Here is a 26,317-nt window from a genome sequence, read left to right on the forward strand (position 1 = left end):
TACTCAGTTACCAGCCTTGGCTCACAGGTAGCACAGCACTCAATCCTGTGGCAACTCCACCCAGTTTAGTCCCCAATCTCAGGGTCGTTCACTCAGCCTGCCAGCCATTCGCAAAATAAAAAGCAGCCTCACATCATTCCCAGGAATTTTACCACATAAATTTTAAATTCTTTGATCAAGAGCAATTGAGTATCATTGTGGTTAAAGGCATGATAGGGAGGTGGAAGTGGAGGGACAAGCAGCAGCAGCAGCATCAATTGATCGGACCAAATGGCGTTTGTGCTGTATATTCATTTGTATGCTGTACATCCTATGCCACTCTATGCAAATCTGGAAAGCTATCCATTGTTCTCCTGTTCCACTTGACAATCCTTTATTGTTCCAGGCACAGTTTTCACAGGGACTCACTGCTGCATGACTGTCAATAGGTTGACATGTACTCCATCAAGCTGATAAGTTTGTCTTCAAAAGTGCTTCCAAGCAGTATTGGCAGTCACAATGGGTTCATTCAGTTAAAGCACTCTAAGTGCCCCTAATCTTCAATTAATGCACTCTGATCTTTTCCCGATTCATCGAAGAGATCATTGTGGCACTTGTTGTTTGTAAGCAAGGCCTGGACTGTCATTTGTTATTAAAATCCTCTGGCACATAACATGGCACCTGCCACTCCCAAAACATCCAGCTTCTCCCAACACTGGGAACTGCATCCTCTGTCATGTCAGCCATTCTATTCTAACCAGCCATAGGGTGCACTGGGGGCAAATCACTGGTCTCAGTCCCTCCAATTACAAATGTACTTCTGAAACCAAATCATCCAATTTTCAATTTTTAAATGACAAAACATTTGTCTTTTAAATGACAAAGCACTTACCTATTTTTGATAAATTAAAATACAATATTTGTCAAATCAGACCCATATCAGACAGAGTTCAATGACTTTGAGATTTCTACTTCCACACGAGGAAATCACAGCTTGAGAAAGTGACTTCCCAAACAACAATTGAGGCTCATGGAGAAATTAACTGATTTTGTTGTTTGCAAGGCAGGAACTCATTCTCTCAGTGATGACAACATTATTGCAAAATGAATACTAATAATAGATGTTACCAGGATCCCTGGTCCTGCTATATTGAATTTTTTGATCATACTTCTCAGCAAGAGCAGCAACAATTATTGAGAGTTTCACCAGCAAAAACACACTGAACACAGCCATAAGAAATGTCAGCTTGACTCAGGTCAAATCACATTACAAGGTAGGACCATCTTAATGCTACACAGCAAATTCATTCCCTCTGCAGTGTACTCACTGCTCCTATGTGACACACAGCAGATAATCTGGCCCCATTTAAAGCAATCTAATACTGACAAGCAAATGTTAAATATTGGCCAGGACATCAGGGAGAACTTGCCTGCTCTTCTCCCTGATAACGGTGGAGCTGACTGTTTATTCAGCATAGGAACTGGGAGGAGTCGGCAATTCAGCCCCTCGAACCTGCTCCCCCATTCAATATGATCAAGACTAATCTTGTCTCAGTTTCCTCGAAGTGCAGCCAACTCGAGCAAGTGTGTTTGGCAGCAAACACTCCATCCCGTATTGTATCTTCAGGAGAGTTTCTGCCTATTTTTCACCTACCCGTTTCAGTTTTGCCTGTCCACTTGAGACACGGATGCTGCTTCAGGTTAATGTCTCATCTGAAAGACAGACAATTTGATAGTGCAGCACTCCCTCAATGCTGTATTTGAATATTAGACTGTGAGCTCAAGTTGCTGGGTGGAGTAGCATCTGAATCTCTGACTGTGGTGCATCTATGCAACCAGTAGGCCATGCCTGACATCCCTCAGCTACTTTACCAGTGATACTTCTGAAGAACCTCCTGAATCAATCTCCCCGTATTGGTGCTTCTTGCTGTACCATTACCCAGTGTGTCAATGTAATCACAGGCTCAATTTGCAATTTAGAACCATAGAACATTACAGCACAGAATCAGGCCTTTTGGTCCTTCTTGGCTGTGCCGAACCATTTTTCTGCCTAGTCTCACTGACCTACACCTGGACCGTATCCCTCCACACCCTTCTCATCCATGCATCTGTCCAATTTTTTCTTAAAAGTGAGCCCGGATTTACCACTTCATCTGGCAGCTCATTCCACACTCCCACCACTCTCTGTGAAGAAGCCCCACCTAGTATTCCCTTTAAATCTTTTCCCCCTTCACCCTTAACCCATCTCCTCTAGTTTTTTCCTCCCCTAGCCTCAGTGGGAAAAGCCTGCTTGCATTCACCATCTATACCCATCATAATTTTATACACCTTTATCAAATCTCCCCTCATTCTTCTATGCTCTAGGGAATAAAGTCCTAACCTGTTCAACCTTTCTCTAACATTTCTGTAATTTCATTATATAAATAAATATTTGTATACAGATCCTTGTTGCTCCCTCAAATTAGTCAGTCATGAGAGAGAAAGGATCGTCCATTAACTTGATCCATTAAAGCCTCTCAGCCACATACTGATAGGGTACATTGCACATGTGGGCAGCACAATACCCCTTCATTGTCAACATATAGTCAAGTAGATGGAAATTTGGCAGCAACCCTCCTGGAGGTACAAAACAGGATGGAGTGCTCACTGCCAAACACGCTTCCATGGGTTGGCTGCACAGCAAGAATGATCCAGTAATCCAAATAAAGGAACGGGACCTTGGAACTAATCAAGACATCCCTTAAAAACACTCCCAACTTTTCAACGTGTTGCAAAGAGCACAGAAATGAGAAGTAATTATTTTATATTTCAGTTTCAGATGGATGTGCTTCCATTCTTTATTGCACAAGCCTGCAGAGACCCAGTGGAAGCAGAACAGGGTTCCTTCTCTGAATTTGAAACAAACCACAGCAACCCAAACCAAATCATTGAAATGACGATATGAAGCACAGAAATAACAGAATATTGGAGATGTGAAATCTGCAGGTAGGTTTGAGAGGCTGGCCTATTGACTCGGGACTGCAGTGTTATCAAGTTATTTGACAAGTTGAAAAATGTATGGTGTATCCATGAACTTGGGCTTCATCTTTCAATTAAACCAAAGTGGAGGGAGTCGGGAGACAGGAGGCATTAGTGCACAGAATACCATCAGACCAATATTTTGTTTGGATTCAGCTGTTGATGAAAATCTAAACATATTCCCATTATAACAGTGTGCTTTACGTAGCTAAATTCCATGTTGGCAGATCCAGTGACCAAGGTTTCAGCATGTATGTCCTACTTTTGTGAGGAACTAAAAACAGCTTCTACACACAAGCTTGAAAATTGCCACTTTCCTTCAGTTACAGTCTTTAACTTTCCTCTAAGTGGCTAACTTCTTGAATGACCCATCGTCAGCAACACTCCATGGAACATTACGGCACTTGGCAGTGTCACTAACAGGAATACTGGATGCCTTCCTGACACTCAGAACTAGTTCATCTTTCAGTTACAAACAACCACTATACAGGAACCAGGATACTGCCACACCCCCCTCTATTCAAAGACGATCTCATTCGCTTCCCAGCATTTCCCTCATGCCATATAGTGCTTACCTCTTAGGACAAGAATAATCCTACAGCAAGTAAAGCTCAGATAAAGCAAAACTTCTGACCAGCCTATAGCAGCCATGTGCAACAAGCAACAGAGTGCATCAAGCTTTACATTTTGATTTGATATCATAGTTTAGACAGCAGAATTGAAGTGAAATATGCTTCACCTAAGCATGCAATTCTCTTGAAAAAACATCAGTTTCACTACAAGGATTTACAAACCCTGACATGCTTGGAGGCACACACCCACGGCGATCAATCTCCCCCATCCCAGCAAACAGATAAATTCCCAGTGCAGCTGACAGCGAGTGCCTGCGTTTGCATCCCTCTCAGATGCCAATCTGAAAGCAGCAGGCTTTATTTACACCGATGACACTGCCTGAGCAAAACTTCCAACAGAAATCAAATTTATGCCAGTATGTGAAGGATGAGTTAGTTCAGCTGTGTCTGTGTGTGAGAGAGAGAGGGGCCTGGATCAAGACTATCCCAAACCTTTACACCTATTTGTTTATCAAAAGTTCCAGAGCATTTTTAAGAGGTACACAGCACTTTGTATTTTTAGCACCATGTCAAGGTAGAATCTTGAAAGCACACGGCTCAGCTACCTGAGGATCTACCATTCAACAATTGCCCATCAAGCACCAACTGAATAAGCAGCTACCTCAGCTGAAAGCTCCATCCAGACCAAGTCACCAATAAGCTGGCATTATATATAGCAGTTCACCTCGTGTGCCTTCGCTCACAATCAGGTTCAAGTGTAGATTTCAGAGGTTAAAAGACCAGGGTAATGGATCAAGGTGCACACAATCATCTATCCCCATTTTCAAATTCTACATTACTATTTTGATAGAACACTTTCATTCCACATCAACATAGTCAAAAATATAAACTTGAAGCAATTTGGGAAACAAAGTACAAGACTGGTTGGAATGCTGAAACTACGTTCAGGGTGAAATTACAGTACAACCTTTACAGAAGGACCATCTATTATAAATGTGGACATAGGTTTCTGTAGTGGAAAAACTGACGAGAAAAGCATGGAGACACTGACTCGTCTTTTAGAAACATAGGAAATAGGTGCAGGACCAGGCCATTCAGCCCTTCAAGCCTGCACATCATTCAATATGATCATGGCTGATCATGCCTTTTCTGTATCCCACTCCCACTTTCTCACCATACCCCTTGATCTCTTTAGTTGCAAGGGCCACATCCAGCTCCCTCATATCAAATGAACTGGCCCCAACAGCTTTCTATGATAGAGAATTCCACAGGTTCACAACTCTGAGTGAAGAAGTTCTTCCTCATCTCAGTCCTGAATGGCTTACCCCTTATTCTTACAATATGACCCCCAAGTTCTGCACTTCCAACATCAGGGGCATTCTTCCCAAATCTAGCCTGTCCTGTCCCATCAGGATTTTATATATTTCTATGAGATCTCCTCATTCTTCTAAATTCCAGTGAGTACAAGCCCAGTCAATTCAGTCTCTCTTCATACTTCAGTCCTGTCATTCCTGGAATCAGTCTGGTGAAGCTTCACTAGATTCCCTCAATAGCAACAATGTCCTTCCTCAAGGAGACCAATACTGCACATAATACTCATGGTGTGGCCTCACCAAGGCCCTGTATAACTGCTGCAAGATATCTTTACTTCTATCCTCAAATTCTTTTGCTATGAAGGACAGTATGCCATTAGCTTTCCTCACCACCTGCTGTACCTGCATGCCAACCTTCAGCGACTGTTCCACCATGACACTCAGGTCATATTGCACTTTCCTTTTTCCTTAACTGCCATCATTTCAGATGATAATCTTCCTTCCTGTTTTTCCCACCGAAGTGGATAACTTCATATTTCTCCACATTATATTGCATTTGCCAAGTATTTGCCTACTCATCTGGTGTGTCCAAGTCATCCTGCAGCCTCGTAGCTTCCTCCTCACAGCACACATTGCCATCCAGTTAATGTCGTCTGCAAATTTGGAGATACTGCATTCAATTGCAAATCATTCATGTATATTGCGAATAGCTGGGGTCTCAGCACTGAAACCTGCAGTACCCCACTGATCACTGCCTGCCACTCTGAAAAGAACCCATTTATTCCCACTCTGCTTCCTGTCTGCCAACCAGTTCTCTATCCAAGGCAATACATTCCCCCCAATACCATGAGCTTTACTTTTACTCAATAATCTTGTGTGCGACCTTGGCCTTTTGAAATTCCAGATACAAACAGCCACTGGTTCATTCTTGTCCACTCTACTGGTCACATTCTCAAAAAAATTCCAGAATATTTGTCAAATATGATTTCCTTTTAGTGCATCCATGCTGACTTGGACCAATCCTGTCACCGCTTTCCGAATGTTCAGTTATTACATCCTTAATAAGTAACTTCAGCATTTTCCCCACCACCAATGTCAGGCAAACTGGTCTATAATTCCCTGTTTTCTCTCTCCCTCCTTTTTTAAAAAAGTGGGATTACATTAGCTATCCTCTAATTAACTGGAACACTTCCAGAGTCTATAGAATGCTGGAAAATTATCAACGTATCCACTATTTCTAGGACTTCCTTGAGTACTCTGGGATGCAGAGCATTAGACCCTGGGGAATTATGGCTTTAAATCCCAGCAATTTCCCCAATAAAATGTCCTGACTAAAAAGGATTTTCTTCAGTTCCTCCTTCATGCTAGACTCTCCATCCCCCAGTATTTCTGGAAGGTTATTTGTGTTACTTATTTTTCATTACTCCTCTCCAACATCTTTCCACCCTCTTTCTTTCCAATGGAAGGTGGCTGTTGCTATGGCAGGGAAGTAATCACCCATTTTTACATCCCGTAAAAATGAAGGAAAAAGATGGCAAGATTCAGGAAACCTGGATGACAAGGGAGATTGTGAGCTTAGCGAAAAGAGCAGCAGGCATAAATTTCAGGAAATTGAAAACGGATAAGGTTCTTGAGGAATACAAAGGTAGCAGGAAAGAGTTTAAACAGGGACTTAGGAGGGCAAAAACAGCTACTGTTACGCCGCTGTTTAAAAAAGGAAGTAGACAAAAGGCGGGTAACTACAGGCCGGCTAGCTTAACATCCGTAGTTGGGAAAATGTTGGAATCCATCATTAAAGAAGAAATAGCAGGACACCTGGAAAGGAATGGTTCGTTCAAGCAGACGCAGCATGGATTCATTAAGGGGAAGTCGTGTTTGACGAATTTACTGGATTTTTATGAAGGTGTGACTAGTGCGGTAGACAGAAGGGAACTGGTGGATGTGATGTTTTTAGATTTCTAGAAGGCATTCGATGAGATGCCTTACAAAAGGTTGCTGCAGAAGATTAGGGTACACGGAGTTGGGGGTAAAGTGTTAGTGTGGTTTGAGGATTGGTTATCTAACAGGAAGCAGAGAGTTGGAATAAATGGGTGCTTTTCTGGTTGGCAGTTGGTGACTAGTGGCGTGCCGCAGGGATCGGTGCTGGGGCCTCAACTGCTTACCATATACATAGACAATCTGGAGGAGGGAACTGAGTGTCGGGTAACGAAGTTTGCTGATGACACAAAGATGAGTGGGAGAGTGAATTGCGTGGAGGATGCAGAAAGTCTGCAGAGAGATTTTGATAGGCTGAGTGAGTGGGCGAGGATCTGGCAGATGGAGTATAATTATGGCAAATGTGAGGTTATCCACTTTGGAAGAAATAATAGTAAAATGGATTATTATTTAAATGGTGAAAAATTACAACATGCTACTGTGCAGAGGGACCTGGAGGTCCTTGTGCATGAATCGCAAAAACCCAGTCTGCAGGTGCAGCAGGTGATCAAGAAGACGAATGGAATGTTGGCCTTTATAGCGAGGGGGATAGAATATAAAAGCAGGGAGGTCTTGCTGCAACTGTACAAGGCAACTGGAGTACTGTATGCAATTTTGGTCCCCTTATTTGCAAAAAGATATATTGGCCTTGGAGGGAGTACAGAGAAGGTTCACCAGGTTGATATGGAGATGAGGGGGTTAGCTTATGAGGAGAGATTGAGTAGATTGGGCCTGTACTCATTGGAGTTTAGAAGGCTGAGGGGTGATCTTATAGAGACATGTAAGATAATGAAGGGGCTAGATAGGGTAGAGGTAGAGAGATTCTTTTCACTTAGAAAGGAAACCAGAAATAGAGAGCACGGCCTCAAAATAAGGGGGGGGGGGGGGTCAAAACGGTTGAGGAGGAACAACTTCTCTCAGAGGGTAGTGAATCTCAAATTCTCCGCCCATTGAAGTGGTGGAGGCTACCACGTTGAATATGTTTAAGTCATGGGTAGATAAGATTTCTGATCGATAAGGGAATTAAGGGTTATGGGGAGCAGGCGGGTAAGTGGAACTGATCCACCAGATCAGCCATGATCTTACTGAATGGCGGGCCAAGCTCCAGAGGCTAGATGGCCTACTCCTGCTCCTATTTCTTACGTTCTTAAAAACAGGGCCATGAAATGTCCTAGGCAGGTAGGATTAAAGAGAATCCTAAGACTTTTTATGCATATATAAGGAAGAAAAGGGTTGTTAAGGAAAGGGTAGGTCCACTCAAGGACAGTGGAGGGAATTTGCACGTGGACCCAGATAAGATGGGTGAAGTCCTTAACGAGTACTTTGCATCAGTATTCACAAAGGAGAAGGATGTGATGGATGGTGAGTGTAGAAAGGAGGATGTTGACATTCTAGGACACGTTGAGATAAAAAGAGACGAGGTATTGGAGGTTTTGAAAAACATTAAGGTGGACAATCCCCAGGGCCAGATAGACTCTATCCCAGAATAGAGAGTGGCAAGGGAAAGAATTGCTGAGGCCTTGGCCAAAATCTTTGTATCCTCTTTAGCCACAGGTGAGGTACGAGAGGATTGGAGAGTAGCTAACATTGTTCCTGTGTTTATGAAGAGCAGTAGAGACAATCTGAGAAATTACAGGCCGGGGAGCCTCACATCAGTACTGGGGAAATTATTGGAGAAGATTCTTAGAGACAGGATGCCTATTTTCTTCCAGGCTTATTAGCAGTGGGCAGCATGGTTTTGTGGAGAGGAGATCATGTCCCATAAGCTTGGAGTTCTTTGAGGAAGTAACAAGAAAAATTGACCCGAGCAGGGCAGTGAATGTTGCTCACTTAGACTTTAGTAAAGCTTTCGATAAGATACTCATGGCAGGCTGATACAGAAGGTGAAGTCAAATGGGATTCGAGGTGAACTGGTAAGATGGATAAAACTGGCTTGGGCATAGAAAGCAGACAGCAGCAGTGGAAGGGTACTTTTCTAACTGGAGGTAAGTGACAAGCTGTGTTCACAAGGATCAGTGCTGGGGCCTCTGTTGTTTGTAATATACTAAATAAATGTGATTTGGAGGAAAACGTGGGTGGTCTGATTAGTAAATTTGCAGATGATACAAAAATTGGGGGAGTAGTCGATAGTGAGGAGGATTGTTAGAGAATATAGCAGGATATAAATCAGCTGGAAACCTAGGCCAAAAGATGACAGATGGAATTTAACCCAGACAAATGTGAGGTAATGCAATTTGGAAGGTCTACTGCAGAAGGAAAGTATATAGTAAATGGTAGAGCCCTTAGAAATATTAGCAAACTGAGGGACTAGACGTGTAGATCCATAGTTTCTTGAAGGTGGCAACTCAGGTGGAAAAGGTCATTCAAGAAGATATATGGCACGCTGCCTTCATCAGTTGGGGTAGAGTATAGGAATTGGTAAATCACGTTGCAGCTGTATAAGACTTTGGTTAGGCCGCATTTGGAGTACTGTGTACAATTCTGGTCGCCACGTTACCAGAAGATGTTGGTGCATTGGAAAGGGTGCAGAAGAAATTTACTAGGATGTTGCCTGGTTTGGAGGATATGGATTATGAAGAAAAGTTGAATAAACTTGGATTGTTTACATTGGAGTGTTGAAGGATGAGGGGGGACCTGATGGAGATTTACAAGGTTATGACAAGTTTGGACAGAGTGGAAGGGTCCTTTACTTGGGGCCATAGGTTAAGTGCGTGCATGTGCGTGCGTGTGCGTGCGGCAGGAGATGTTTGAAAGAGATGTAAGGGGCAAACTTTTCACAAAGAGGGTGGTGAATGCCTGGAACATGCTGCTGGAGGTGGTGATGGAAGCAGATTCTAAATGACAACATTCAAGAGACATCTGGATAGATATATGAATAGGCAGGGAATAGAGGGATATGGACCACGTTGAGGCAAGGAAATACTAGAGGCACACCTGTGTCAGCACAGACATGGTGGGCTGAAGGGTCTGTTCCTGTGCTGTACTGTTCTTTTTTTGTTCTTTTGAAGCCAATGGCTACAAGCTTCATCTCAAAGGGGCTATGAAGGAAATATGTCCTTCAGTATTCTTCCCCTCACCCAATCATTCATCCCATTAGCCCTAGTCCTTCACAATTCCACTACCGCTCCCAACACCTTTTCACTCCAATATCTACCCTAACTCTTTCTTTCAGAAAGATCCTATATCCCTCCTTTGCTGCACTTCATCCTTCACTTTTCCCCTCCAGGTTTAGAATGTAAGCAGCCTCTGTGTGGCTCCCTCCACACCACCCCGCACTTCATTTCTGTCACATGTTCTTCTAGGTATCCACAGCTTGACTGTATTCACTGAAAGTGATATTGTAAGTCCTTAGTGTGAGAAAACAGGCAGAGAAGCAGCAGCAATGTATGAGAACATACACCTTCAAATAAAACTTAATTGTTTTTAACCCTCCATGCTCCCTAGCGATTTTGCCAATATACAATTTCCTACAAACTTCTGTTCCAAATTTATTTGGCCTTTTCTAAAGGATGCAAAGTCAATAGTAGTAAGGGGATAATCACAATGGGTAGAAATTCAGACACTTGCATTCTAACAGTCAACAAAATAGCTGAGGCAATTGGTTCAAAATTCAATGGATTAGAATTTGCTACCAAAATAACACCAAGTTTAATTTGTGCTCCGTCACCAATGTGTAAATAATGCCCAGTTTAAGGGCATGCCATCACCAATGTGTTTAACATGTACACCGTGTTTAACATGTACACCATTACCAATCTGCAAATAATACCAGTTTAAACTGTATGCCATTACTAATATGTAAATAATGCAGAAATTGGTGGTATGAAACAGATAGCCTGCGAGTTGTGAATCACCTACACACTGTCGCGCAGTTTTGAGATCTTTTGTACAAATTTGGTTTCCAAAAGAGCATGCAACAATAATTGCAGCTGCTAATCAATATTCTGAAATATTTTCTCTAGCTGCTCAGAGAAACAACTGAGCAAAAATTGCTGGAAGCCAAAGGAAAGTCCTCCATGGGTACAGCCAAATACAGATGCACCCTGGGTAATTAGATTCATGGACAAAATCTAAAATCTCACATCAGACTGATCAGAAGATTCAAAAACAGGCTTTTGGGAAGAGTGAAGGGCTTCTCGTTAATTTTATAATGGACCTATTAAAAGTCGTAGAAGACAATTCAATGGGTAAATTTAATCATGTTGTTATACAATTCATTTTGTTTAAACCAAACATTTGAACATTAGAAATTTCAGTCATTGAGGGTAAAGTAGCAATCAAAGTATTTTGACCAATTGCTGGAAACTTGATAGGCAGATTGTGGAATTCCAGGTTCACAAAAGCTAAACAATAACATAATAAAGAAATGAAAGAATTTGCATTAATATGAATGCCATTCACAGCCACCAGACATCCCAAAGTGATTCATAACGGTACAGCAGGCGCAAGTGCAACCAGCATTAAGCATGATTTGGTAGAAAGTACATGCAGCTGCAAGATTTTTTAAAAATAAGACAGGGACCACCTCCACACCCTCCCCCACCCCCATCTTTTCTAACAAACACATTTACAAATATGAAGCCAATTTAGTCAGGAGTTCCACTGAATGCGATGCTTTTAATTTTTAAGGCTAGACATCTCCATGTGCGTGAACCTGTGGCTGAAAATACGACTTTAGTGAAACAAGTTCAGCAAGATCTTTACTTCTAATCTCTCACGTTAATTAATTCACAGAGATAGGTGGTCATTAAAGTATAGCAAAGGCAGAAACCTAACTCACCATTTACCCTCTTCACTGGTTCACCTTCTGTATTTCTCTCTCCTTATCCAGATTACTTCAGAATCCTACGTTAATACGATTAGGTCCGTAACCTTGGAACAGTCGTGTTGCTGTTAACAGCCTCAGGCTGGGTTTTCAGCAGACTTCATGATTCGACATACAAACACCCAGTGAATTTTTATACTAATAGTGGCCATTCGTACTTTCTCAGCTGTACTAAAAAATGCAAGGTATAAAATATCCTTTATAAAAGCCAACCAAAATAATTCAATTCGAAATCAAAGAAACTCCAACCAATGAGAGAGTCACAAATGACTGAAGTTTCAGAAGCGGATTTCAATAAGTGACAATCACCAGGAATAAATTCCATTGAATGTTCCATTTTAGTGCACACTTTCCAAACCTCTGCCGGAATTCAGAGATTAAAAACTAAAGCAAGCACACCACATTAGTAACGACCTTCCCTAACCCACATATAGCAGCCAGCTTGTTGTTCCTGTCTCACCACCATACCCCGAGCTGCATCACTGCTGCTGTCACCAATACAGTCACACCTTCACAGTTTTCCCTTCCCATTAGCTAAGGAGCTGTGTCTGGGACCTTGATGACAGAGAGAGAGAGGGAGCTTATTAAAGTGGCCATTCATTTCTATGTGCCTTATAACAACCAAACCCTCCAACCAATAACGTTCATACAAAAACATTCCCTGAACTACCTGCTGCAGAGAGTCAGATTCATAGTCATTACGGCATAGGAGAAGGCCATTTGACCCATCGAGTCTATGGCACATCTGCACAACAATCCTATCAGTCCCTTTCCCCTACTCCATCTCTGTAGGCCTGAAAATTTATTTCCATCAAGTATCAATCCAATTATCAACTTCATGTTCCCAATTTGTCAGTGAAGCCCCTCAGACTGTAGTGCATGCACATTCCAAAATCAACTTAAATCATTACTCCATGATTTCCAAATCCTTCAAAAACATTCCACCACATTTCTACTTGTTCCAACACTTCACCTGGTGAAGGAGAAGCACGCCGAAAGCTTGTGATTTCAAATAAACCTGTTGGATTATAACCTGGTGTTGTGTGACCTCTCGTCTGTTCCAACACTGAGGTACAGCAGAGTCTGCAGAGGTTAGAGAGGGACCATAGAACCATAGAACATTACAGCACAGAAACAGGCCTTCGAATCAGGAAGCAGACAACAGGTAACACAGCAAGAGTAATTCCATTAACCAGGGTCCAAGCCAGGTTGCAGTTCCTCATGCTAAACAAATCGCGACTCATATAGTGAGCTACTGCCCACAGGAAGATTTTAGTCAGTGTGTGTGACTTTGTGCACAATCATTGGAGAAGGTACAATGTGGGGTAGGGGGAATAAAGCAGACTCTCAGCTTTGTAACAATGCTGCAGTGACCCATCCTGCTCAGTCATATCTCCCAATAAATCGAATCAAATAACCTTAAACTACACAAAGATGTTTAGTTACAAAATTCAAACTCAATTTAAACGAAACATCTTTGAATTGAAGAGGCTGCAAATATTTATACTGCACAATATGTTCCCTTAGCTATTTCATACTTCTGTAATAGCAAATCCTCACTGTTTGATCTTTGAAAAATGTTTAGCAGTTAAATAATGCCAAGGACAAAGCTAAGCTCGAACTGAGTATTGTGTAAAGGGTAATTTTCCATTACTTCGAGTTCTGTTGGGAGATTTGATGTATTACACAGACCATAATACAGAAATAGCTCCTCAGATTTCAGAACCTTTCAAAGGGTTCAATTCAAGTTGGTCCATTTGATCTTGAACAATGATTCACTTTGCCTATTGCAGCAGTCTAGAAGATACCCAGCTCAGCAAAACAATACATCTCATTTGGGTACCCTCCGATCAATTCAACTCCCCTGGCTACCAGTCCTAAGCAACATCTGCCCCATCACATAAGAAGAATATTACAAAAAGTATGTGCCTGGAGAAGGTTTACATCAACCCAAGCTTACCGCTACACAACAACATTACCATCTGCCTCTTGCTTCCCATGCCACCATATATGGCTAAGACCACCTTGCCAAGGAGTAACTGCAGAGGTCCAATAGCAGCAGGAATGGAACCAACATGCCAGCATTAAAAACCACTTCATCATCACTGATCTCTCAGCCCCTCCACCTGTTTTCAACCTGCCATGCCAACATTAGGCACTCTTCAACTGTTCTACACTGGCCAAGGCTTTTTTGCAGCAAATCAGTAGAAGTGGGCTCTTGCAGGGAATCCAGGCTGCATCTGTGATGCCCCCAATCATTGACTCACATCACTGAAGGCTGCCCCTTGACAAAATTCAGCAGAGTGCTCAGACAGCTGCTTTTAGACACAGCAGAAGCTGTTACCTGGCTTGGTGATTACTACACACACAAATTCAAGCTGCTTCCTGACGGAAAAGGCCTTGATGTAACCTCACAACCATCAACATGGGAGCTAGGCACCAGTCTCAAATCCTGATCTGTGCTTCAAATACTCAATTTTCTAATTCAGGGACAAACATGCTACTCATTGAGCCAAATTCTTGCTCAAGGAGCTTGGCAAAAATGAACAGATTTACTCTGTGCAAATAGCCTGGATCATTTCATCTGCACTTTCACATTTTTCTGATCCTCAAAAATCTAAGACTCAAAGTTTTGATATTAGCGGACAAAACATTTGAATTCGTGTTTCAGATATTCCCATTGCCACTAATTTAATGGAGCAAGTAGTTCCAGTAAAAACAATGCAGAGGAATTTAGTCTGAATTTAACTGGGTTTCAATCCCAGTCTGTCAAATTATTTCAAGCCTCTGTTTATTCCAGTCTCTTTTCAAAGATCCAAAGTTTGCTCTTTGCAATTCTGACATGCACCCTATCCTGTCACCAAAGCCTAAAGCTGGATTTAAATTAAACTAGTTCTTAATCAGCTGAACTGGAGTTTTTCATAATCTAAAATCAAACCAAATTCTCAGCACGGAGATGTTTATAGCATCTGTCTTTATACCTCAAAACTATGGAGGCTGCTCATGTTTTCACTCCTTCTTCACTCTTGTTCCTAGCTGCCAACCTCTGAGATATCGAAAAGCTCCAAGTTTACAATTCATTGCAGCCTTGGATTCCTTTGGCAGATCTCAGACACACACACACACTTTACACTGCTCACATTCGGAAACAGTCACTATAAAATATAAGGGAGTTTTGATTAGAACACTTACTGTCTCAATCACAAGTTCATGATAAACACACTCAGACACAAGAGTTTTCCAAATGCTTAAATGTAGAGGAACTGCAAAAGCCGTAAGAGAGCTCAACGATAATTCCGTTTCAAATAGCAAACACATTCCTTGAAAGAATTTGAAACAAATGCAGAAGAGGAAGCTTGCTTTGAGTAACAGCAAGGTAAAATGAGCTGGCAGTGATTCAAGCACTCCCACCCATCACACATTGCTGTTTATATTCCAGACTCACTTAGACTCAGCTTCAAGCTCTGTATGTGGAAAGCCAAATATGAACGGGAGTAAAGTTAACAGGAAACCAAATAGACTTTTACAGACCATAAAACAAAATCACTATCCTACCTTGTTCTACAGCAAAGAAACGACCATGCACAGAAATGGTGCTAATTATTCACAGCCGTGATCACAGAATCACACAATCACAGAACTGTTATGGCACAGAGGATGCCATTTGGCCCACCACGTCTGTATCAGCTCTCTAAACAAGCATTCTCACTTACTGCTGTTCCCCTGCCTTCTCCCCCTTCCCCCACACATTGTTTCTATTTCAATAATCATCTAATGCCCCAATTGAACCTGTTGGTTGACCCAAAAGTTAAAATTCTAAATTGGGGCAAGGCCAATTTTGATGGTATCAGGCAGGAACTTCCAAACATTAATTGGGGAAGTCTACAGGAAGGCAAAGGGATGTCTGGTAAGTGGCAGGCTTTCAAAAGTGTGTTAACCAGAGTTCAGGGTAAACACATTCCTCAGAGTGAAGGACAAGGCTGGCAAAAATAGGGAACCCTGGTTGACTCAGGATATTGAGGCCCTTGTCAAGAAGAAGAAAGAGGTACATAATATGCATAAGCAGCTGGGATCAAGTGAATTCCTTGATGAATATAGGGAGTGTAGGAGTAGAGTTAAGAGAAAAATCAGAAGGGCAAGAAGAGGACAAAGGAGAAATATTTGGCAAAGACGACAAGGAGAATCCAAAGAGCTTGTATAAATACATAAAGGGCAAAAGAGTAACAAGGGAGAGAGTAGGGCCTCTTAAGGATCAACAAGATCATCTATATGCAGGTCCACAAGAGATGGGTGAGATCCTAAATTAATATTTACCATTTATATAGATGATCTGGAGGAGGGAACCGAGTGTAGGGTGTCGAAATTTGCTGATGACACCAAGATTGGGGGAAAGGCAAATTGTGCGGAGGGTGTGGAGAGTCTGCAGAAGGATCTAGATAGGCTGGGCGAATGGGCCAGGAAATGGCAAATGGAATTTAATGTTGGCAAGTGTGAGGTGGTCCACTTTGGTAGGAAGAATGGTAGGAAGGACTATTACTTACGTGGCGAAAAACTGCAGCAGGCGACGGTGCAGAGGGACCTCGGGGTCCTTGTGCATGAGTCGCAAAAACCCAGCCTGCAGGTGCAGCAGGTGGTCAGGAAGGCGAATGGGATGCTGGCCTTCATAGCGAGGGGGATTGAATATAAAAGTAGGGAGGTCTTGCTGCAGCTGTATAGGGCATTGGTGAGGCCGCAGCTGGAGTACTGTGTGCAGTTTTGGGCGCCGCACCTGCGCAAGGATATTTTGGCCTTGGAGGGAGTGCAGAGGAGGTTTACTAGGCTGATACCGGAGTTGAGGGGGTTGAGCTATGAGGAGAGGCTGAATAAACTAGGCTTGTACTCGTTAGAGTTTAGAAGAATGAGGGGAGATCTCATTGAGACGTATAAGATGATGAATGGGATGGATAGGATAGAGGTGGAGAGACTCTTCCCGCTCAAAAAAGACAGTAGGACTAGGGGGCACAGCCTCAAGATAAAGGGGGGGCGGTTTAGAACGGAGTTGAGGAGGAACTTCTTCACTCAAAGGGTGGTGAATATCTGGAATTCTCTGCCCGTTGAAGTGGTGGAGGCTGCCTCGCTAAATATTTTTAAGAAGCGGGTTGATGGGTTTTTGATAAGAGAGGGGATTAAGGGTTATGGGGAGAGGGCGGGAAAGTGGAACTGAGCCACGACAGATCAGCCATGATCTTATTGAATGGCGGGGCAGGCTCGAAGGGCCAGATGGCCTACTCCTGCTCCTATTTCTTATGTTCTTATGTTCTTATATTTCTCACCAGTATTTACTCTTGAGGAAAGCATGGATGTTAGGGAACTTGGGGAAATAAACAGTGATGTCTCGAGGAGTGTACATATTACAAAGTTGGTGATGCTGGAAGTCTTAAAGTGCATCAAGGTAGATAAATCCCCAGGACCTGATGAAGTGTATCGCAGGACGCTGTGGGAGGCTAGAGAGGAAATTGCGGGTCCACTAGCCGAGATATTTGAATCATCAATTGTCCCAGTGAGGTGCCTGAAGATTGGAGACTGGCAAATGTTGTGCCTTTGTTTAAAAAGGACTGCAGGGAAAAGCCTGGGATCTGCAGGCCAGTGAGCTTCACATCTGCGATGGATAAATTGTTGGAAGGTATTTTGAGAGACAGGATATACAGGCATTTAGAGATGCAAGGACTGATTAGGGACAATCAGCATGACTTTGAGAGTGGAAAATCATGTCTCACAAATTTGATTGAGTTTTTTTGAACGTGTAACCAAGAAGGCAGATGAGGACAGCGCAGTTGATGTTGTCCACATGGACTTTAGCAAGGTCTTTGAAAAGGTTTTGCATGGTGGGCTGTTGCATAAGGTTAAATCTCACAGGATCCAGGGTGAGGTGTCTAAATGGATACAAAATTGGCTTCTTCACAGAAGCCAGAGGGTGGTTGTAGAGAATTGTTTTTCAAACTGGAGGCCTATGACCAGCAGTACGCCTCAGGGATCAGTGTTGAATCCACTGTTATTCATCATTTATATTAATGATTTGGATGAGAACATAACAGGCATGCTTAGTAAGTTTGCAGGTGACACTAAGATTGGTGGCACAGTGGACAGTGAAGAAAGTTATCTCCAACTGCAACGGGATCTTGATCAATTGACAAATGGCAGATGGAGTTTAATTCAGACAAATGCAAGGTGATGCATTTTGATAAATTGAACCAGGGCAGGACATACTCAGTTAATGATACAGCGCTGGGGAGAGTTACAGAACAAAGAGGTTGAAGGATACATGTTCATAGCTCCTTGAAAGTGGAGTCACATGTGGACAGTGGTGAAGAAGCATTTGGCACGCTTGGTTTCATCAGCCAGAACACTGAATACAGGAGTTGGAATGTCTTGTTGAAGTTGTACAAGGCATTGGTACAGCCACACTTGGAATACTGTGTGCAATTCTGGTCACCCTATTATAGAAAGGATATTATTAAACTAGAAAGGGTGCAGAAAAGATTTACTGGGATGCTACCAGGACTTGATGGATTGAGTTATAAGGAGATGCTGGATAGACTGGGACTTTTTTCTCTGGAACACAGAAGGTTGAGGGGTGATCTTATAGAGGTCTATAAAATAGAGGGGCACAGATCAACTAGATAGTCAATATCTTTTCCCAAAGGTAGGGGAGTCTAAAACTAGAGGGCATAGGTTTAAGGAGAGAGGGGAGAGATACAAAAATGTCCAGAGGGGTGATTTTTTCCACACACAGGGTGGCAAGTGTCTGGAACAAGCTGCCAGAGGTAGTAGTAGAGGAGAGTACAGTTTTGTTTTTTAAAAAGCATTTAGATAGTTACATGGGTACAATGGGTATAGAGGGATATGGGCCAAATGTGGGCAATTGGGATTAGCTTAGGGGTTTTTAAAAAAAGGTGGTATGGACAAGTTGGACTGAAGGACCTGTTTCCATGCTGTAAACCTCTATGACTCTACATTCACCACAGTTCCAGGCAAAACATTCCAGACCTGAAACCACTTGCTGTGTGAAAAAGTTTTTTCTTCACATCAAATTTGCTTCTTTTGCAAATCAAATTTGTGTTCTCTCCACCTTGATCCTTTTACAAATGGGAACAGTTTATTCCTGTCTACTCTGTCCAAACCCCTCAATTTTGAGCATCTCCATCAAATCTCCTCTTAACCTTCTCTCCATGGGGAATGGTCCTAACTTCTCCGATCTATCCTAATAGCTGAGAACCCTGGAACCATTCTTGTAAACCTCTTCTGCACTCTCTCCAATGTGTTCACATCCTTCATACAGTGTGGCGCCCAGAACTGTACACAACATTCCAGCTGAGGTCTAACTAGTGTCTTGTATAAGTAGCATAAACTCCTTGCTCTTGTACTTTATGCCCCTTTTAATAAAGCCCAGAATGCATGCTTTAACTGCTCTACCTGTCCTGCCACCTTCAACAATCTATGCACATATACACCCAACCCGCCCCCCCCACCCCCCACCGCTCCTGCAACCCTCCTTTAAGAATTTCACCCCTTATTTTACATTGTCTCTCCATGTTCTTCTACCAAAATACAGCACCTCACTCATGACAAGCGTAGACAGAGGTTTTCTCTGTCAAGAAGAGCATAACTAAAGGCTGGCAATATAAGATAATCAGCAAGAAATCAAATAGGAATTCGGAAGAAATTTCTTTCTTCAGAATCAATGAGAACGTGGAACCTACTACCACAAGGAATGGTTGACATGAATAGTGTTTAAGGGAGAGTTAGACAAGCAAAAGAAGAGGGGAATAGAGGGTTAGGATGATAGGTTAGAAGAAGACAGATAGGATGAAGCTCAAGGGAGCAAAGCAACAGCAAAGGCTGGGTGGGGCAAACAGTCTGTTTGTTGGATATCCTATTTAATGTACCTAGCTCCGTGATTCTACTTATAAAGTGCAGCTTTGCACTGTGTACACACAGTGTGACTATAACTTACCTATATCTGTGTACCGTGGAGCTAACAAAATAAAGTAACTAAATGATTCAAGTCAATTGAGCAATAGCTGATACTAAGCGGATTCTTTCTGCAAGGCTAGATGCAGTCCCTCACTCGGAATATGGGAAGCAGGAGTAGGCCATTCAGCCTGCTTATACCTGCTCCACCATTCAAGTAGAACATGGCTGGTCTTTAAACTCCATTTTCCCATGGTATTCGCATATCTCTTAATATCTTCAATATCTAGAAATCCATCCATTTCTGTCCGGAGGCCGAATGGCCTAATTCCACTCCTACGTCCTATGCCTTGAAAATACTCTCTGACTGAGTCTCCATAGCCCCCTTTGGGAGAGAATTCCAAAGATTTATCACCCTCTAAATGAAGATATTTCCTCCTCATCAGAGCTCTAAATGGCCTCCCCTTATTCTGAGACAGTGTGCCCCAGTTCACCATCTACAAACCCCTACCCCAGTCAGGAGAAACCTCTTTCCTGCATCTACCCTGTCAAGGCCTGTTAGAATTTTTATGTTTCAGTGAGATCATCTTATTCTTCTAAGCTCTAGTGACTATTAGCCCAGCTTCCTCAATATCTCCTCATAGAACTATCCTGCCATCTCAGGGATCAGTCTGGTGAACCTCTGCAGCTGCAGCATAATCTCCATCTCTCTAGCAATGAAGGACAAAATTCCATTTGCCTTCTTAATTACCTGCTGCACCTGCAAACCAATTTGTGAGATTCAAGCACAAGGACACCCAGATCCCTCTACAGCATGCTGCAATTTTTTTACCATTTAAATAATAGTCCAGTTTGCTGCTATTCTTACCAAAATGGATGACCTCATATTTACCAACATGGTACTCCATCTATCAGACCCCTGTCCACTCCACATGGTGGCACAATGGTTAGCACTGCTGCCTCACAGCCCCAGGGACTGGGATTCGATTCCCGGCACTGTCTATGTGGTGGTTGCACATTCTCCCCACGTTTGCGTGGGTTTCCTCCGGGTGCTCCGGTTTCCCCCACAGTCCAAAGGTATGCAGATTAGGTTGATTGGCTATGATAAATCGTCCCTTACTGTCCCTGGATGCGTACATTAGAGGGATTAGCAGGGCAAATATGTGGGGTTGTGGGGATGGGGCCTGCATGGGATTGTTGTCGGTGCAGACTCAGCAGGCCGTCTGGCTTTCTTCTGCACTGTAGGGATTCTATGACACTTAAACTATCTATATCCCTTTGCTGACTTTCAGACTATTCAGTTAATAGAACAAAAACAATACAGCACAGGAAACAGGCCCTTCAGCCCTCCAAGCCTGCGCCGCTCATGCTTCCAACTAGACTATTCATTTGTATCCCTCCATTCCCAGTCAGTTCATGGTAGGGCGCGGGGGAGAGTTACAGAACAAAGAGATCTAGGGATACATGTTCATAGTTCCTTGAGAGTGGAGTCACAGGTGGGCAGAGTGGTGAAGAAAGCATTCGGCATGCTTGGTTTCATAGGTCAGAACACTGAATACAGGAGTAGGGATGTCTTGTTAAAGTTGTACAAAACATTGATAAGGCCACATTTGTGCAATTCTGGTCACCCTATTATAGAAATGATATTGTTAAACTAGAAAGCGGACAGCAAAGATTTACTAGGATGCTACCAGGACTTGATGGATTGAATTAAAAGGAGAGGCTGAATAGACTGGGACTTTTTTCTTTGGAACATAGGAGGCTGAGGGATGACCTTATAATGGTCTAATAAATAACAATAAGGTAGATAATCAATATCTTTTCCCAAAGGTGGGAGAGTCTAAAACTAGAGGGCATAGGTTTAAGGCGAGAGGGGAGAGATACAGAAGTGTCCAGAGGGGCAATTTTTTCTCACGAGGGTGATAAGTGTCTCAAACAAGCTGCCAGAGATAGTAGTAGAGGCAGGTACAATTTTATCTTTTAAAAAGCATTTAGATAGTTACATGGGTACGATAGGTGGAGAGGGATATGGGCCAAATGTGGACCATTGGGATTAGCTTAGGGGTTTATATAAAAAAAGGGCGGCATGGACAAGGTGGGCTGAAGGGCCTGTTTCCATGCTGTAACTCTCTATGACTCCATAACTCTATCCTCTGCACACTTTTCTCTATCACTGATCTTAGTGTTATCTGTGAATTTTGATACACGACAGTTGGTCCCCAACTCCAAATAACACTGTCCGCCAATACTACGTTTTACATATTTATAGAAACCTGTTGCTACCTGTTTTTATATTCTGAGCTAGAATACTCTCACAATCTCGCTTACTTTTCTTTATAGCTTTTGTTGTGGTTTCCTGTTGACCTTTAAAGGTTTCCCAATCCTCTAGTTTCCCACAAGTCTTTGCCACTTTGTATGCATTTTCTTTCAATTTGATACACTCCTTTATTTCCTGAGATATCCATGGCGAATTATCTCTTTCTACAATCCTTCCTTATCACTGGTATATATTTTTGCCCCCATTTATTCTTTGGGCCTGTTTTTCGAGAGGTGGGGGAGTTGTAGCTGTTGGTAATGATTCTACTTTCTCCATTTACACCTCTCCTCAGACATCTCTAGTTCCTTTGCTTGCTTCAGTATCACCACCTTTGGGTTGCACCATCACCCCATTTCTCCAACTTTTTATTCTTTCCGCCCCTTTCACCTTCTCTGCCTCTGCTGTTGCTCAAAACCCATTCCCATCTCTAACCATTTCCTGTTTTAAGGATTCAAACTGAATGTTAGTGTCTATTTCTTGCTCCAGAACTTCCAGCAGTTTCTGAGCTCAGAATTCCTCTCTACGACTTGCTGCGTAATAAAGTGCTTTGATGATTCAGATGGAAAGTCACTACCTTTGACCAAATTATAATAGCACTCCTACCACAACCCAGGCTGTTGGCCTATTTCAACTGACATCATGGAGTGACCAGACCCTGATTTAGGATTTGTCTGTTTAGATCATTGTTCAGAGACCCCTGTGGGGCCAGCTAATATTTTCAATGGCCGGATTAACCTGAAAATGCATGCCTAGGTCAAGACTTAAAAGGCACTTTATAGGCGTTGGCCATCACAACCAAGAGATCCAGAGTTTTCAGAAAGGGCTGGAAGGAAACAGAAGTGGGGTGGGGGTGGGGGAGTTATTAATGAGGATATTGCAAACAGCAGGATGTACTCTGTGACATACTCTCCTGCCAGTTACATCACATCTCACCACAATGAGAATCAACATGGATTTACATCACTCACTCGTCACTTGATCCAGTTTATCAGGTGTTCAGCAGCAGCCCCCTTTCCCATCTCTCACACATTCCAACCCAGCTGCTCCTTCAATGTGGATTAATCAACCAGCAAGTGTTTAATCAGCCTCACGTGCGTTTGCTTTTACATAGTGGCCACACATTGCTCAATGACTGTGTAAGCCTGTGACGTTCACAGATTACAGATCCAAGCTCCCAGTGATTTGCACTGAACCGTTTTATTACACAAGCCCAACAGCAACCCTCCAGATAAAAGCTGAATACCAGTGCCTGTCCTTGACGGATAAATATTAGTCAGGTACCTAATCCAACTATTGATTGAAGCATGGATCGCACCAGGTTAGACATCGTCAGCCTGAAGAACAGAATGTTACCCTTGGCTGTAAATAAAGTCCCTCAAACATGTTTTAACTCCAAGAATAGCTGGTTAGTTGTTCAGAAAGCAGGTATAAACTAGTAAAGCTATCCTTGGTCTCAACATATTGGGAGGCAAGGGATGAGATTGTGGAGCCTTTAGCTTTGATCTTTGGGTCCTCACTGTCCACGAGGATTGTGCCAGAGGACTGAAGAGTGGCGAATGTTGTTCCTCTCTTCAAGAAAGGAAATAGGAATGATCCTGGTAATTATAGGCCAGTTAGTCTTACTTCAGTGGTTAGTAAGTTAATGGAAAGGGTCCTGAGAGGTAGGATTTATGACCATTTGGAAAGATGCAGTTTAATCCGGGATAGTCAGCATGGTTTTGTGAGGGGTAAGTCCTCACAAATTTGATTGAATTCTTTGAGGAGGTAACTAAATGTGTAGACGAAGGTCGAGCAGTTGATGTTGTATACATGGATTTTAGTAAGGCATTTGATAAGGTTCCCCATGGTAGGCTCATGAAGAAGATAAGGTGGTGTGGGATAGAAGGAAATTTGTCCGATTGGGTAAGTAACTGACTGTCTCATAGAAGACAGAGGGTGGTGGTGGAAGGAAAATTTTCAGACTGGAGGCCAGTTACCAGTGGTGTACCAAAGGTCAGTGCTGGGTCCTCTGCTATTTGTGATTTTTATCAATGACTTGGAAGAGGGGGCTGAAGGGTGGGTTAGCAAATTTGCTAATGACACTAAGATTGGTGGAGTAGTGGGTGAGGTGGAGGGCTCTTGCAAAGAGACATTGATAGGATGCAGAGCTGGGCCGAAAAGTGGCAGATGGAGTTTAACACTGATAAGTGCGAGGTGATTGTTTTTGGTAGGACAAACTTGAATGCGGATTACAGGGTCAATGGCAGGGTTCTGAGGAACGTGGAGGAACAGAGAGATCTTGGGGTTCATATCCACAGATCTCTGAAGGTTGCCACTCAAGTGGATAGAACCGTGAAGAAGGCTTATAGTGTGTTAGCGTTTATTAGCAGGGTGTTTGAGTTTAAGAGCTGTGGGGTTATGCTGCAACTACACCAGACGTTGGTGAGATCACATTTGGAATATTGTGTTCAGTTCTGGTCACCTCACTATAAGGAGGATGTGGAAGCATTGAAGAGAGTGCAGAGGAGATTTACCAGGATGCTGCCTAGTTTGAAGGGTAGGTCTTTAATGCTGCAACTTTGTAAGACCCTTGTCAGACCCCACTTGGAGTACTGTGCGCAGTTCTGGTCGCCTCACTACAAGAAGGACGTGGAAACTATTGAGAGGGTGCAGAGGAGATTTACAAGGACGTTGTCTGGATTGGGAGGCATGCCTTATGAGGATAGGTTGAGGGAGCTAGGTCTCTTCTCCTTGGAGAGACGGAGGTTGAGAGGTGACCTGATAGAGGTTTATAAGATGTTGAGAGGTATAGAAAAGGGTGGATTCTCAGTGGCTATTTCCCAGGACTACGAGAGGACAAAGGTTTAAGGTGCTGGGGAGCAGGTACAGAGGAGTTGTCAGAGGTAAGTTTTTCACTCAGAGGGTGGTGAGTGAGTGGAATCGGCTGCCGTTGATGGTGGTAGAGGCAAACTCGCTGGAGTCTTAAGAGACTTCTGGATAAGTACATGGGATTTAATGGGATTGACAGTTGTAGATAGGCCTGGTAGGTATGGATATGATCGGCACAACTTGTGGGCCGAAGGGCCTGTTTGTGCTGTAGTGTTCTATGTTTATAAGATGATGAGGGGGATAGATAGAGTGGATGTGCAGAGACTATTTCCTCGGGTGGATGTAGCTGTTACTAGGGAGAGTAACTATAAGGTTCATGGTGGGAGATATAGGAGGGATGTCTGAGGTAGATTCTTCACTCAGACAGTGGTTGGGGTGTGGAATACACTGCTTGCTGTGATAGTGGAGTCGGACACTTTAGGAACTTTCAAGCAGTTATTGGATAGGCACATGGAGCACACCAGAATTATTGGGAGTGGGATAGCTTGATCTTGGGTTTGGACACAGCTCGGCACAACATTGAGGGCAGAAGGGCCTGTACTGTGCTGTACTGTTCTATATGTGGATTCTCCTCCCCCCTTACAGTTTCTGCACATGATCCAATTCCTTCCCTTTTCAGGTAATTTAGATACCAAATTCACTTCTATTCAGATTGTTATCGAGAAAACTGCACTGTACCTTCATGAGATTGGATGACAGCTGCTCATGGTTAAAGTGTCAGGCAAATATACACACTCCAATGCAATGCCTGTCAGATCTGCTGACATTAGCTTCTTGTTAAATACAGCCACAAATCAGTGATCTAAATAAGTGAGCATGGAAAGACTAAAGCTGCAGCTGGGGAAATAACAGGAACTAATCCAAGGTAATGAAAGATTTGTACAGTTGTTCAGGGCTCTCAGACTGCTAGAAATGCAGAAATCAGTTGGAGTTGAAAAGAGACACAGGATGTTCTGTTCCGAGGCACCAACAGACAGCAGGCAGTTATGAAGACCATATCCCTGGAGAGATCATCCTGTGCCTCCCGCCCAGTCATGTCCCAGGATAGGCCCTCATTCACCTCAAATCAGCCCTTACACTCAACATGGTTCACTCAAGTCACAAGTTATGGATCCCACTCCACAGACAGTATGAAGGGAGTGCCGCACTACTGGATTTCTGATGAGACATTAAATGAAAGCTATGCCTAGCCCCTCAGGTGGACATTAAAGTTCCCAAAGCATTAATGTGAAGAGGAACAGACGTTAACCCTTGTTTCCGGGAAACCATTAATCACTCACTCGCCATAAAGAGATTATCAAGCAATCATAGAATTATAGAACCCTACAGCGCAGGAGGCCATTCGGTCCATTGAGTCTGCACTGACAACAATCCCACCCAGGCCCTATCCCCATAACCCCATGCACTTACCTTTGTTAGTCCCCCGACACTAAAGGACAATTTAGCATGGCCAATTCACCTAATCTGCAATCTTTGGACTGTGGGAGCTGCTGCATTTTTG

General features: G+C 43.0%; 1 protein-coding gene across 2 annotated transcripts in view; it reads right to left on the bottom strand.

Moving 5' to 3' along the window:
- The window catches only part of pde8a (phosphodiesterase 8A), a 109,681-nt gene that overhangs the window by 64,931 nt on the left and 18,433 nt on the right, over nt 1-26,317 (bottom strand). The window contains exon 1 of one of the 2 annotated variants that reach the window (XM_080214217.1): nt 11,637-11,672. The exons of the other annotated variant lie outside the window; for it this stretch is intronic. Coding sequence (XP_080070343.1) covers nt 11,637-11,639 — 3 coding nt within the window. The 5' untranslated portion in view covers nt 11,640-11,672. Of the gene's footprint in view, nt 1-11,636; nt 11,673-26,317 lie in introns of those variants that run through there. 2 annotated transcript variants of the gene reach the window in all.

The sequence above is a fragment of the Carcharhinus amblyrhynchos genome, chromosome 28 (assembly GCF_965287045.1).
Source record: "Carcharhinus amblyrhynchos chromosome 28, sCarAmb.v2.hapA, whole genome shotgun sequence".
Taxonomy (NCBI): domain Eukaryota; kingdom Metazoa; phylum Chordata; class Chondrichthyes; order Carcharhiniformes; family Carcharhinidae; genus Carcharhinus; species Carcharhinus amblyrhynchos.